We start from the raw sequence: 14780 nt of genomic DNA on the forward strand, positions 1-14780 counted from the left end.
TACCATTTCACTTAATATAAACTAAACACTAATCATGACACCAGGACAACTAACTAAACCAAACTGGGCTATATTCCTAATACCTGCTGCGAACGATTTAATTTTGCATCGAGAAAGCCACTAGAAACCTGAAATGTTTCTCAAACGTTACCTCGTGCTAGTCTTGCTGGTAATCACGATATCATCCACGTACGCCATGATCAGCCCAGAATTACCGCCCGGTAATTTTGGACACTTTGGGCCCTGCGTGATCAAATTTGTAAGATTGAGCAATGATAGGAGATACGTCGACCTAACAGAGCACCTCATCCACACCAACAATCCAACCTCTCTGATCTACACTATTTCTGATCGATTAATATTTTCCAACTTTTCTATCCACGAGGAGAAGAGGGTACAGGACTTTACGTTCTACGAGGTCTGCACGGTCACAGTATTTGTAAAGTATGGAAATGAAGATAATCAAGTTCGCAGTGCGTATCTATACTATTCACGGGATGCTTTCAGAGTTTTGGCACATTCTACATTTATTCTTATCTCTGAACTCCCCAAACCACTCCAAATGACGGCTCAGTACATTTTTGAATATCGCGTGCCCTTCAGAATTTTCCTTGTTGACCTAAAAGTAAACCTGGGTTTCTCAGATTCATTTCTTCCTCTAGAAATGGAATGGTACTTTGTCTGCATATATTGCAAGTACCTATCTGTTTGGGTCACCTACGCCCCTAAGATTAAGACGTTGACAGTAATGTCGTTCCAGGCACATGAATGGCAAAGCCATATCGCTATCGCCACCAACTTATACCACGAATTTAAGCCAGGCAAGATTTGTGGGGCAGTACTACATTGCACCTCAGAAGGCAATGTGCGACGCAAAGGAGATACAATATTTATCGATAAGTTACATTTTAAACATAACCTTTGTTAAGATTCCTCAATCAATTTGGCACATGTATACTTTGGGTTATTACCACCAAGGATTCTGGAAGCATTCCTACATGTATGCAGATACGAATAAACTATTCAGATTCCAGTATCAGGGAAGTAACGCGATATACTGCAACTTCAAGGAGTGGTCTGAAAATACCGATTTAGACATGTGGGTGTCACCTTTTGCCCCTGAGGTGTAGCTTCCTAGTCGTCTTGATTGCAGTGTTCGTTCAAATTTTGAAGGATATACTTCGACTTCAAAAAATCGCTGTTAACTACGAATTTCTTAAACCAGTGGGAGAGGTGGTATTTGCAATTTGCTCAACTTTTGTCAGACAAGATTCAGTTAGTAAGCGGCTCTCGTTGTGGATCGTGGTGTCACTTTTTTCACAAGCTTTATGCTCCTTGCTCAGTACGAGTTGTATTTCACCGCCAATCTCGTAGCGCCACCGCGTTATGTGCCACTTCGCACCCTCAGCGAATTCTTTGCCAACGATTATACCCTTGTTTATGCGTCGGAGAATAGAAGCGGCTTTACTTCAGTTCAGGAGCAATTGAAGGAAGAGTTTTTGCTGAAGAAATTGGGCAAATTTCCCGATGATAAAACCATACAGATTGGGTAAGCCTAAACTACGGATGGATAATGTTCTGTCCTACGACTAATACAGACAATGCGAGTGATATACCAAACTTTTACTGGCACCCCACCCGTAATTTATTGAGGCGACTATGGTGTGAACATTAAAAGAAGAGTATAATTTTTGACGGCTTGTCAATCTTCATTCCTCCTCAGGAAACTAATGAAAAATTACCCAGCTTAAGCTTAGCACTCACGATGGACTTTACGCGCGGAAAACGACTTTTGCAGAAATTCTGCTCAAGTTAAGCTCGAGTGGTACTCAGGTCTTCGCGTGAAACTTGTGCGGAATTTTCCGCGCGAGCAGTTTTCGCTCAATGTAAGCTCAAAGTTTCCGTTAAATCGAGGCAATTCTTTCACGTGAAATATGAGCGGAATGTGACTCGCGCCCCTCTGAGTTCAAAATAAGAGGGCGGAGCAACCTCAAAATCTCATTTTTAACTCAAGGACAAGGCGGTTAATTTAAAATGGGGCAAAGTGAAACCTGTTTTTCAGCTCAAACGACCTGAGTACCTACGAGTGAAAATTGAGCTAAATATGTGTGGAATAGTGGTATTTTCTGTCCGCTTACGAATTTCTCTTGAGCGGAAAATTTAACAGAATTTAAGCACGATGAAATTCCGCGTGAACATTCGTCCTGAGTACTAGGCTTTACAGGTAAGGCTCAATTGGTCATGAAACTTACGTCACATCATAGCCCCCCGCGGTTACTGAGGATGATGGTTGAAAAGCAGTCAAAACATTGTACTCTTCTTTTAATGTTCGCACCATATATGTGCATGTGCGACTGTAACTAATGGTTGGGGTCGTGATACATCAATTCATCATCATTATTCAAATAAAATTCATTCAAATATTCATATCACCATGAGGTCAAATACTCCATATTATGTATTTACTTCATTATTTGATCAAATATTTATAAAATAATCATTATTCCAATCGACGACACTACCACTAAATGCAAACCGCTCTCTGGGTTTGATTCAGCCATATTACTAGGTATTGAAAAATTGGTATTTGGGGGAATGTAAGGTTGTGTATGTAGATTGTGGCCTTGAACGGAATCGTACCAACGCAATGTTTCAATTTTATTTACCTTTATGCGAAATTAAATATTATACAGGATTCATTTAATTACTAGGTACTACTGGGATAATTCGTCTGCCTACGTTACCCATCGAGGCTACAGAAATGTCGCCCTGTTCTCCCAGAAGGACAAAGCATTTACTTATTTTCTCCAAATACGAAATGCAGTCTTGAATGGACATTATGAGTGCTTTCTGATTCATGATATTGCCATAAACCACGGCCGGTTTTCCTTGGTGGACTCCATGCTCAGAGTTGAGATTCAGCAGGCAATCAACGCTCTGGACAAGGGAGGATTTCCAAATTTATGGAATAGGCAAATAATGCATTTGTCTAGGGTGCAAGTGATGAAATTTCCCCGACTTCGAGAGTCGTCACCCTTTATTTCTATGAACATGTTGTCGTCCTTCTTCAACGCTGTGGGAATAACGATGATCCTCCTTGGAGTCCTTTACATAGCAGAGATTCTGACCGACGAAGCAATAAGAGAGAGTGTGGCTCTGGTTGAAAGGATTTGTCACCTTTGCCATAATATCTGTCTCGATTAGATCTAGCAAGTCCTGCAGATATTTTGTAAGCAATCTATCGAGATTTAGTAAACTGGAAATAGAGGGATTTCTAGATGAAATAGTTTTGATTGTACGCTTATCGTATCGGTGACCACATATTACAACCTTTGCTTAGTATATGTTGGTATTGGTATTTATTTATTTCCACACTTGTCGGTGCCCATAGATTTTTACAAAATTGGATTAAACTATTAACAATGGAGGTCTCCCAGCGTATGCTCACAGGTTTTGATCAAATTTGCGTCAATCAATACCAAATTTAATTAGTATGAAATTTACAAATGCGACCATTTACCAATTCGATGGTTTTGCAGAGATTTGACTTCCCTAAAGTAACCACGAGGAGATAAAGGGGAAACTTATTTTTGTTTTACGGGGTACGTGGAGGGCGGGGCCTTAGAAGGGAGAAACACTTGTCGAACTCAGAAGTGCACGTCTTGACCCAAGTTGTCAAATTATTGACCTCGTTTGTTTCTGCGGGAGAGGAAGCGTTGCGTAAGTGAAGAGTGCCCAGTTTTCCTCACTGCCTTACTCGGCTACATCCATCAAAATTTTAGACAGTTAAACAATTCTTTTATTTATATTTGGTGCAAAAATGTTGAAAAAATGTCACAGGTAGGCACAAAGAATAAACAATAGAGGTGCCCCAACCAGACTTGTTCACTTTCATTCATTAGAGTGACTATGACGACAAATGGTCGTGAATGTGTATGAACTTTGACTCAAAATAAGTGTTTCTTGCTGTTACAATAGTGTACAATAGTGTACTAGGGTAATTTATGACGTAAGAAAATACCCTAATTTTTCCGATCCTAGCTTTTAGTATAAATAAGCCTCCAAAACTTTGTGCAGGGGCAGATGAAATGCAACCTTCTATTATGGATTCACTCCAGCTTGACACCCCTGTTTGAATTGGAAAACCGGCCGCCAGTGTGACAATGAAAGGGAAAAATAGATTATGTGAGAAAAAAGTTCAGTGCCGGAACGACTCTCAACATTTATTTATCATAGTCCTAATACTAATACTGTTACTTCTGCTGAAAGAGTTGGAACCCATCGCCGATTTACGTTAGCCGAATGAGCCGAGCCGTATAAAGTATTCTAAATTATTTAATACCACTTTATTTTATTTTGCGTGACAATCATTCAATTTCCAAATTCCAGACACAAAAATGAATGGTTTATACGCCGAAAAAACTAAACTGGTATTGCATAATTGCAAGACTTGCATAATTTACTCATCGATTCTACATACAACAAATATCATCGAAAGAACTAACCATCTGTTCATTAGAAATTCCGCATATGCCGAATATTTTAGGCTAACTCCGTCACATCTTTGTGAGGAGATCTAGTTTATCCTGGATATCGTATTATGTACATCTGCGTTTTGGATTATAATTATGATGGGTATCAAAATAAATATAAATAAAATGAGCTCAGCAGACCATTTTTGTAGTCCATTCTTAAAGTGGAGAATTTTCCAACAAATTTATAAAATGCGGCCACTTGTGGTTAGCTCTTATCGTTACGGCGTTTTTGGTCGTTGCTGCAGTAGCGGGTAAGTTCGCGCTTTAACTTTATAAAAAATTGCACGTTAATTCATTCAATTTTACGCACAGCTCCTCAACTTTCCTTGGATGTTACCAGTGGGAGAGTGATTCTTACAGAATTAGTTCCTGCTCAGCCCAATCCATACAATTTTATTCCAATTTGAAATACAAATAAAGTTCTCTACTGCTCTAGAGAAGAAATTATGTAAACGACAAATTCTAAACGTGTATTAAAACAACAATTCGTAACAACAACTGAAAAAACAAATTCTTATGATGAATTTTTGCTATAAAGCCTTTGTTTTTTTGCAATTGTTCTGATGTTAGTTTTTTTCTTGCTGCAAACAGGATGGTCGGTCGATCCAACTAACCGTCGAATCCGTAACACCATGTATGTGCCTGCAGTTCTGGTTATTGAGCTCCGATAAGGATACGTTAACTTAAAATTAACGTAGATGCCTAGATGTGCCCTTTTAACTTAAACAAATAGTCCCAATAGCTATCTGTTCACCCTTCGTAGCAACCATGGTGAGTCGTCGATGTCATATGATAACAGATCTCCGATGATAACTACTCATCCCTTAGCATTGTATTAAGGGGTGAAGCGAAGCGAAATACCTTCATGGAATTGTTTTGTCTGTCCGTCCGTCCGTATCCACGATAACTTTAGAGCGGATTCGAATCTCGACATCAGGATTTCGCCAATGTGTTTCTAGTTTTTGGGGACGGGATGAGTTCGAAGATGGGCGTTACCGGTCACGGTAATGACGCCGAGGGTCAAAGTTGTCAAATTTTTTTTTTTTCAACGTAGTTTTTGGCGGGGATTTTAGAAATCGCCATCCTTTTTACGCGCCATGACCGTTCGACCATGTCGAGTCACCCCTTTGCTAAATTAATTTGGTTGGGAACGGTTTATTTTAGATGGACTCTACCAAAAGTAGTGCACAATCTTTCCTAATTTCCTCCTTGCTGGTGGAAGGAGCCTCCTTATTATTCTTTGGTTTTATGGATAAAATCAACAATTTACAAACATTTCTGGGGGCATCCATAATTTTGCGGATTATTGAAGGAGCTGCGGCAAGTTCGGTTTTCGCTACAGTTTTTACCCTCGTGTCGGATTACTTTCCGGGAAGCTTTGGGATTTTCTTCTTGGTAAAATAAACTTGAATTATGCCTAACTAGGGAAACTTCCGAGGTCCCCGTCGTGTTGAGGGTATCCACCATGTTTTTTTAGAATCTACTAGGACAATACACGAAGGGTCCATTCATATTTACGTCTGGGAGTCTAAAAAATTACAAACAGTGGCTCTTATTTTTTCTCAAAAATTTGGACTTTTAGGATCAATTTAAACACAAAATTATGAAAATGTAACAAAAACTGCAAAAGTTGTAGACGTGCGAACTTTGTCGAAAATTCGAATTTTTAAGTTTGGCGCCATGGCACGGTGCCAAATATAACTTTTGCACGTAAATATGATCCATAAATATAAATAGCATCCTTCCTATAGGGAGATCCTAAAAAAACGTGGGTACCCTGGACACAACGGGCAGCTCGGAAGTCTTCCTTCTAAGAATTTATCTTTTTGTACATGTGTAATTGTCATATACGTGTCCTACAAGTTTTAGGATTTTTGCCATTAATTCGTATACCTTGTAGGGCGTTCTGGAGTCTTTAACGCCTGCCGGATTTGTTCTGGGACCTTTAATTGGATCCAACCTCTACAGCGTGAGTCAGAGGATTGCTTATTTTATTAGTGTCGTTGACCGCGTCACGAATTACGTAGAAAAGTCCTACAAGAGTAGTTGTATCTGTTAAGATTCTAATTAAATATACATGGTGATGTACAAGTCACGCTCCAATGGAAATTTGTTCCATCGGAAAAACACTTAAATCTCCATTAGTGACAAGATTTTGGATTGAGATTTTTAAAATTATTTGCAAAACTGGTGACGAAATTCTTAAAATGTTGAATTTTAGAGATAAAATTTTTCCCATCGCAAAATTTTGCATTGTAGCGTGGACATTTTTACTACCCTGTACAAGCATTTCTGCTTAATTTCAGTTCGAAGGATTTTCCACTCCTTTTGCCTTTGTGGGTTGTCTCTTTATTTTATTTGCGGGAGTGGGAACTTTCGTCCTACCAAAGAAGGATAACAGTAACGCCACAGATCCCGAAAATACGAAGAAATGCGGTGATAAGGAGGAAATTGATATTTCCCTGTGGAAACATCCACCCGTGTTGGCAAACTTTATCGCAATTTTCCTAACATCCTGTGTCATTACATTCTATTTTGCTTTAATGGAACCATTCCTAAGAATTGAGGTAGCTGACAATAGAGGTCCCCCAACGTATGTTCACAGATTTGGACCAAACCAGTGTCAATCGATCACAAATATAATTAGTTTGAAATTTGCAAATGCAACAATCTGCTAATGCGTAGGTTTGGCAAAGATATTTGCATTTACGTAAGCGAGGGGAAAATGCGCGCCAAATGCTGGCAAATGTTGCACTTTCCCAATTGACTGCGCATTTTTCCTCTCTCTTAAATGCAAATATCTTTGCCAACCCGGCGCATTGGCAGTAGAGGTGAGTCGGGCTCGGGGTTTTTTCGGGCTAGCCCGAGCCGGCCCAGGGCCATAGGGCATTGGACGGACCGGGTTTTTGAGTTTGGGGTTTGATTCGGGCCGGGCCTGGGCGGGCTTTACTTGAGTAGGGCTCGGGCTTTACTCTCGACCAGCAAAAAGCCCGACTGATATATTTCCTGGAGTCAGGAGTGATATGAGAGTCATAAAGTTTAGTCAAAAGCGCACCCTTGTATTTTATATTTGAAATTCACAATTCATTATTGTATTGTCATAGGGGTTTCGTTAAAAAATAATTTCAATATCAAAAATTTTCAAAATTGAAACCGATAGTTATCGGTGTTTAAAATTAACTACCAACGGCAGGGTTGCACAGCTTAAAAGTGTCAAAGGACGAAGAAGACAAGATAAGCCGACGGTGCATGAGAATATTCAAAGAAGGTCAGGCTGTTGGATCAAGCGAGGTCCGCATATCCTGAATCTTTTGGTGTGGCGCCACACAATTTCCACTGATGCGGAAAATTGCGAAAAGGATATTATCCATCCCCGCATCACAAGCTAGAGAGTCTTTTCAAGCAACCGGTTTGACGTTGACGACCAGTCAGCGGCAGTACTTTATCCAACCAGACGTTCGTTCATAAAAACTACGGCTTGTTTTTGTCCTATACATTATTGACATAAACAGTTTTTGATTTATTTATTTTGTACCCAGTGAAAATAATTTAATCAATACTAAACCCTTGGAATTTGTTTGTTAAATATTTATCCTCCGTCTTTTACTAATTAATGTTCCATCATGCATAGTTTAGAGTGCTCTACAAGTAATTGTATAATTGCTCACTCCATGACAAAAAAGCCCGACTAAGCCCGATGGGCCCGGGCTCAAAGCCCTATGGGCTCGGGCCTGGGCGGGCTTTCGAGATTTGGACTTGGGCGGGCCCGGGCTTTTGAATAGGGCTTTTGAGTCGGGCATTGGCGGACCGGGTTTTGAAAATCTTAGGCCCTACTCACCTCTAATTGACAGATTGTTGCATTTGCAAATTTCATACTAATTATATTTGTGATCGATTGACACTGGTTTGTCCAAATCTGTGAACATACGTTGGGAGACCTCCATTGTTAGATCAATTTTAATGTAGGGTATAAAAGTATGAATTGAAAATATAATTGACTCCCAGTTCGCCACAAGTCCATCCGTCATTGGATTGGTTTTTACTGGGTCGGGTCTTCTCTACAGTGCATTCTCCGTGGTTGCCAGCCTTCTAACGGTTGCAATGGGAAGCAGTGGCTGTCTATTTCAAGGTGCTATTCTTATCGGACTCGGGGCTCAGTTCGTCGGAAATTGCGCAATTGTTGGAATAGGAATTGACAGGTTTATGTAGATTCACGTATTTGCAACTAAATACACTGATGTGGTAATAAATTTGTTCCGGACCGGTAGTAAATTTATTAAAGCTGGTAATAAATACCTATCACCGAGGAGTTACAAATATTACCACTGGTAATATTTGTAACTGGTAATTTACTAGTCTGGTAATTTTAAACCTCGGCAGCAGATTTATTACTAACGTAGTAGAGTCACACATACACTCAAAACAAAAATTTGTGAAATCAACATCGCGTCAATATATGACTTAACCGCCTTGGTTACAATGTTGAATCCGAGTTATGATGATTTTGATACCGGTAGTGATAAGGTTGTAACCGAACGGAAAAATTTCATTACCACCCGGATTCACAATTGTTACCAAGGCGGTTAAGTCATATATTGACACGGGCGGTGTTGATTTGACAAATTTTTGTTTTTAGTTTATAATTGACCGCCGGTAATATCGCTTTTTACTGGATTATTCCGAGTGTATTAACGAATTCCGTTCATAGAAATGATTTAATATTTGTAGCAATTTTGTCACCGTGGTAACCGGCATTTGTTCCCTAAGCTTCGGATGTGGATTAACAATTTTTCTCTTCTTCCTCCAGGCTCAAGATATGCTAAAGTTGGTGACATTTCCATAAGAACATACACTCAAAACAAAAATTTGACAAATCAACACCGCCGGTATCAATACTTCACTTAACCGCCTTGGTTACAATGTTGAATCCGAGTTAGGATTAGTTTGATACCGGTAGAGATAGTGTTATAACCGGACGGAAAAATTTCGTTACCACTCGGAATCATAATTGTAAACAAGGCGGTTAAGTCATACATATATTGACACTGGCGGTGATGATTTGATAAATTTTTGTTTTGAGTGTATGGCGTAACTTTATGTATGAGGTTTTTAATAATTTTGAATTATGTTTTTGAAAACGCAGAAAATTATATTGTAATACTGAAAAAGCTTCCAGCATCTCGGCTGGGGCGTACATGAGCTCGCTAACGCTGGGAAGTATGGCGGGACCAATGCTGGGTGGATTTTTGACGGATTTATACGGATTTCAAAAAGCGGCTAATTTCACTCTGATAATAATATCTGCACTAATTTTTTGGAAAAATGTAGAGATTATTTCGTACTTCAGAAAAACTGAAAAAAATTAATCAAGTTCAATCCTATAAATTAAAAACCTTGTGTTGTATTGTATTGTATTGTATTGAAGCTTTATTCTGGGGTCTAACAAGTTCACAGTTACACGCTATGCTCTTCCACAAGTGGCACATATTTTTTAAACAACTATGTAATAACTAAATATATCCACCGACTAACCATCTACATAAATACATGCTCACTAGGTATACTATTTAGGTGGGTGGAGAGTTCAGATATCCCACTCTATGCATTTAATGCACACTATATAGGTGTGAAACAATATGCAAAAATTTCCGTGCTAAAATCATTTTTGAAAAAGTAATGACGATTTTAGTGACGCCAATTTAGGAATTTTCTCAATGCTTTAACAAGCGGTGATTTTTTTTTTCGTTGTGACCTTTACAGATTCATCTGTCTCTCAACCTCTCGGGCCGACATTGTTTCTCTACGATTTTAATTACCGTCCAAAGTATCCAAAATACACAAAAGTGTGCAAAATAGAAAATGGGGCAAAATGTTACAATTTCTTTATCACCAATTTTTTGCAAATCTAGCCACATGTATTTTACCCCCTTATTATTTTGCGTATTTTTACGGCATTATTTGGAATTTTTTGTTTAAACATGTTTTCGTTTGAGAAATTAGGAAATTTCCCAAGCGATGCTCTATTACATATCATAATTCAAAATTAATGGGAGACTGCATAAATACAGGGTGTTAATAAAGTCCGATCCCATTTTTCCTGTAAAAAAGTGAAGGCTAGTATAAAAAAAAACTACCCGTGATACTTACAAAAAATGTTCGACATATTTACCTTAGTATTTGGTCTTGTTACCATTTACTTTAACCATGCCCTCAACTCTTTGTTTAAGGCTCTGTGCTAATTTTTCCAATGTGCCTCTGGAAATCGAATTCCATACATCTTGAACTTTTTTTTACTAGCTCTTCCCTCGTCCGGGGTTGTGGCTCTTTGTATACATTTTCCTTAAGTATGGACCACTGGTTCTTCAGGGGATTCAAATCTGGGCCGTTAGCGGCCCACACCCCCTTGCTCCAGACCGTTGAAACTTGCGTCTTGATGAGACTCAAACTCGCTTTTGCTGTATGGGCTGTAGCACCATCCTGCATGAAAACTATTTTTCTTTCATTAGGAAATATTTCCTTGTTCCCCATGCTATCGAAATAGATAGGTAATATTTTTTCCATATAATGCTTTGCATTGACTGATTGGCCTTTTGGTATGATATGTAGAGGGGTCACGCAACGTGCACAAAATCCACCCGCTACCATAACTTTAAGCCCGAATTTTGGGATCGCTCTTGATGGTACATCCGATTTGTTTTCTGTCCTGTAACGAACATTTTGTTGGTTCAATTTTGGATATAGTTCAATAATAGATTCGTCAGTCCAAAGGATGTGACTGCGCAATTCTTCACCAAGTCTTTTTTCACTCAAATGGGCACTTTTCTGAAGGAGTTCTTCAAATTTCAGACGGTCATCGATATATTTTTGTGACATGAGAGGTTTTTTTGGTTAGTTTGTAAGCTGTGTGACCCCACTTCGTAGTTTTCACAAATTTTTGCACGGTCACACAGTTAATTTGCTTCTTCTTCTCTTTATAGCGTTTTGAGTCATTTAACTCCCTTGCTCAATTACGTAATGAGCTACCGGTTTTCTTGCAAAGTCTGTTTTTAATCATTCTTTTTGTGGTAGGTGACACCTTTCTGGGTCGCCCTGGTCGCTTTTTGTCGTGGACAAAATTTTTATTCTTCCATTTCCAAACAGTTCTGCGGCTGCAGCCCAATTTTTGCACAATTTCTGTAGGTTTAAGCCCCTGCTGATGCAATGTTTGTATCTCAACTCTAAGATGCTCATGACTTACACGTTTAGTTGTTCCTCCCATGGTAAAAATTCGAAATAAATAACTTCACTGGTTCAAAAGTTCCAGCTGAATTTGTAACAACCACGCTCCAAAAAATGCATGGGATCGGACTTTATTAACACCCTTTATGTATCTGGGCTAAGATTTGCAAAAAATCGGTAATAAATAAATTGTAACATTTTGCTCCATTTTATATTTTGGACACTTTTGTGCATTTTGGACATTTTGGACGCCTGTTTTGGACAGTGGCTAGGACCATAGCGAAATAATGTATCCACCCAAGGTGGACAGAGAGTGGAATATCTAAACGTCAATAGTAAAAAAAATTCACCGCTTGTTAAAGCATTGAGAAAATTCCTAAACTGGGGTCACTAAAATCGTCATTACTTTTTCAAAAATGATTTTAGCACGGAAATTTTTGCATATTATTTCACACCTATATTGTGTGCATTAAATGCATATAGTGTGATATCTGAACTCTCCACCCACCTAAATAGTATACCTAGTCAGTCTTTTTCTAAATTGTTATCTGAGTTATTTTAACATATCTTCACATAAAAATTGTTTAGATTTTGCATAAGACATCTTCTTAACATCAAGATCTCTCGGCAACGCGTTCCATAACTTCGTCGTGCGGAATTGAACAGATTTTTTGTAAATTTGAGACGAGGAAGTATCTACACTAATAAGTGGACAAGTACGCGCATTATTTCTCATAGAAAAAGTAATATCACCTTTCACCATATCTTTAAGAGCACATTTTAACAATACATAATCTCTTCTCATCAAAATTGTCATAAAGTTACAATCTTTCCTTAATTTATCAATATATCGTGTGTCACTTTTATGCTTATACTTCCTTTTAGAATACTTATGTACCAAAAATTCACAATTAACACAAAAAATTCAAAGTTCATTCATCTGCCACGTGTGCGGAAAGGAATTCGGCAGACCGGAATTCCTCAAATATCACCTCAGAACCGACGACGACTCCAGCCGCCCAGCGTGTGGCCTTTGTGGGGAAAAGTTTTCCAGTGCGAACAGCGTCCAGGCCCACAAGGTCAAGGAGCACGGGGCTGACCCCTTCATTTGCGATGAGTGGTGAGTATATTAATTAATTTTGCCCAAAATAATAATGTTTTTAAGGACTATTTATTTAACTCTGCAGTGGAGAAAATTTCACCTCGCTGAAGGGGCTGAAAGGGCACAAGTGGAGGCACGTGGGGTTAAAGCCGTTCCAATGCGAGGTAAGGGGAATAAAATAATAGTTTTAATTAATAAGAATTATCTCGCTGCTTAATTAAATTAGTTGGTTGCATTATTTTACATTTTGGTTGGACAAAAAAATAAAACCGAATGGTTGCAAATTTGAATGTTGCGAAAATTATTTCTTCTGCTTGGCAGAAAATAATTTTCGGTTGGGCACTATAAATTTGACCCGTTTTGAAAATTATTCATGGAACTGCGGACACCAATTTGTTGCTCGTCAGTGACGAGTCGTCACGCTTTGTGCCAAATATTTGTTGCCAAAATAATAAAAATTCCCCAAACAACATTATTAATTTCCCCAACTAAAATTAAATCCTCATTTTTCCAGACCTGTGGCGCCACTTTTCCGGTCAAAGGAGAACTCAACTCTCACCTCCGGTCCCACTCCGTCCTCCGCCCGCACCCCTGCCCCCACTGCGACAAGACGTTCAAACACTCGCACAAACTCCGCGCCCACCTCAACCGCTTCCACACCCCTGGATACGTCCCCAAACTGCGGAAATGTCCCCACTGCGAAAAGTCCTTCCGGGCCTCGGTCGCCCTTAAGGCGCACCTCATCCGCGCCCACGCCGAAGGGGGGCCCTTCACCTTCCCGTGCGCCCAGTGCGGAAAGGGGTTCGTCTTCAGCTCCTTGCTCGCCCTCCACTTGAAGCGGGTGCACAGCGTGGATGCCACGGCGAGACGGAAGAAGAGGGTGCAAAGGGCCAGGAGGTCAACGACCCCCAAGGTCAGGAAGCAGGTCAAGGTCACGCAGTCCATTGGGGACAAGTTTCTCGCCGCAGGGGGAGAATTTGGCTTCAATTGCGAGCACTGTGGGAAGGGCTACATGGTCAAGTCAACGCTGCAACGCCATCTGAAAAAAGCACACGGGGTTCTGAGGCCAAGGAAGGTCGCGGCGACAAGGTCTAAAAAGAGGGAGAGGTCAAGGGTCACGAGGAAAAAGAGTGTCGTTACTACCAGGACGAAGAAGTTAGGGAAGAAGAAATCCAAGAGGGGCAGGACGTTCCAGGAAGAAGAAAATGAGGATTCTTAATTTTATATAAGAACTTTATTTATTTAACGACTGTACTATTGAGGAGAAATATTAATAAAATAAGGTGAAATGAGATTCCCTGTCTATCTTATATCCAGTTATTCATTAAAGTTTATAATTTATGAAACTATCTATTTTAAGCTTCTATTCCTGTATTATTTGAACAGTTAAAGATAGTGAATGGCTATCAATACGTACTAAATATTTATATACATATGTACGTACGTTCATATCTAAATATACATATGTAAACATACAAATATTTTATATAATGTTTGTAAAATTAAATGTTTCTTCCGCAGCACTGTTATACTTCACGTAAAGAACTAACACATACATACGTTAACCAAGTACCCTCTTTTTCATTCATCTTGATGCAATTTTCCATGCAACTCTTCCTCCTGCAGACAAAGTGAATGCATATGAATGAGAGTGGTGCATGGTGGTGATATGAGCAGCCTAGCCGGCGAGTTCCCCAGCTGTTTCCATAACAACAGTTATAGATAGCTTGCGTTATGGTACCCAAACGTAAACTTAACCGCAAACTTGAATCCAAACTTTAATTTACGTTTATGTTTGTGTGCAGATATTTAGTTTGCGCAAATGAAGTTTTTTAAACGTTAACATTAACGGGACTGTCGGCGCAATTTTCAACTAATGTACAATTAGTAAAGTAATGTACACATATTTAGTATGGATTTATTCC

The 14780-nt window shown here is 39.3% G+C and overlaps 2 protein-coding genes across 2 annotated transcripts; both read left to right on the forward strand.

Moving 5' to 3' along the window:
- The first annotated feature begins 5132 nt into the window (after positions 1 to 5132).
- Positions 5133 to 9901, forward strand: LOC118435929 (MFS-type transporter SLC18B1-like). Its single transcript, XM_035852460.1, has 6 exons — positions 5133 to 5930; positions 6436 to 6504; positions 6842 to 7102; positions 8541 to 8734; positions 9264 to 9359; positions 9679 to 9901. Exons 1-6 carry the CDS (start codon positions 5700 to 5702, stop codon positions 9899 to 9901), a joined length of 1074 nt encoding a protein of 357 aa, XP_035708353.1. The 5' UTR covers positions 5133 to 5699.
- Positions 9902 to 12040: 2139 nt separating this feature from the next.
- LOC118435930 (gastrula zinc finger protein XlCGF52.1-like) lies at positions 12041 to 14074 on the forward strand. Its single transcript, XM_035852461.1, has 4 exons — positions 12041 to 12055; positions 12713 to 12873; positions 12941 to 13019; positions 13370 to 14074. The coding sequence occupies exons 1-4, from the start codon at positions 12041 to 12043 to the stop codon at positions 14072 to 14074; spliced, it is 960 nt and encodes a 319-aa protein (XP_035708354.1).
- Positions 14075 to 14780: the final 706 nt, after the last annotated feature.

Source organism: Folsomia candida, unplaced genomic scaffold (assembly GCF_002217175.1).
Source record: "Folsomia candida strain VU population unplaced genomic scaffold, ASM221717v1 Fcan01_Sc005, whole genome shotgun sequence".
Taxonomy (NCBI): Eukaryota; Metazoa; Arthropoda; class Collembola; order Entomobryomorpha; family Isotomidae; genus Folsomia; species Folsomia candida.

What these genes read in the sequence shown, in the direction of transcription:
- LOC118435929 (XM_035852460.1), top strand. Translation starts at nt 5,700, where the DNA reads ATGGACTCTACCAAAAGTAGTGCACAATCTTTCCTAATTTCCTCCTTG. An exon ending in GCTTTGGGATTTTCTTCTTG is followed by an intron (nt 5,931 to 6,435) that starts GTAAAATAAACT and finishes TATACCTTGTAG; the next exon opens with GGCGTTCTGGAGTCTTTAAC. An exon ending in GTTGGAATAGGAATTGACAG is followed by an intron (nt 8,735 to 9,263) that starts GTTTATGTAGAT and finishes TAATATTTGTAG; the next exon opens with CAATTTTGTCACCGTGGTAA.
- LOC118435930 (XM_035852461.1), top strand. An exon ending in CCCTTCATTTGCGATGAGTG is followed by an intron (nt 12,874 to 12,940) that starts GTGAGTATATTA and finishes TTAACTCTGCAG; the next exon opens with TGGAGAAAATTTCACCTCGC. An exon ending in TAAAGCCGTTCCAATGCGAG is followed by an intron (nt 13,020 to 13,369) that starts GTAAGGGGAATA and finishes TCATTTTTCCAG; the next exon opens with ACCTGTGGCGCCACTTTTCC.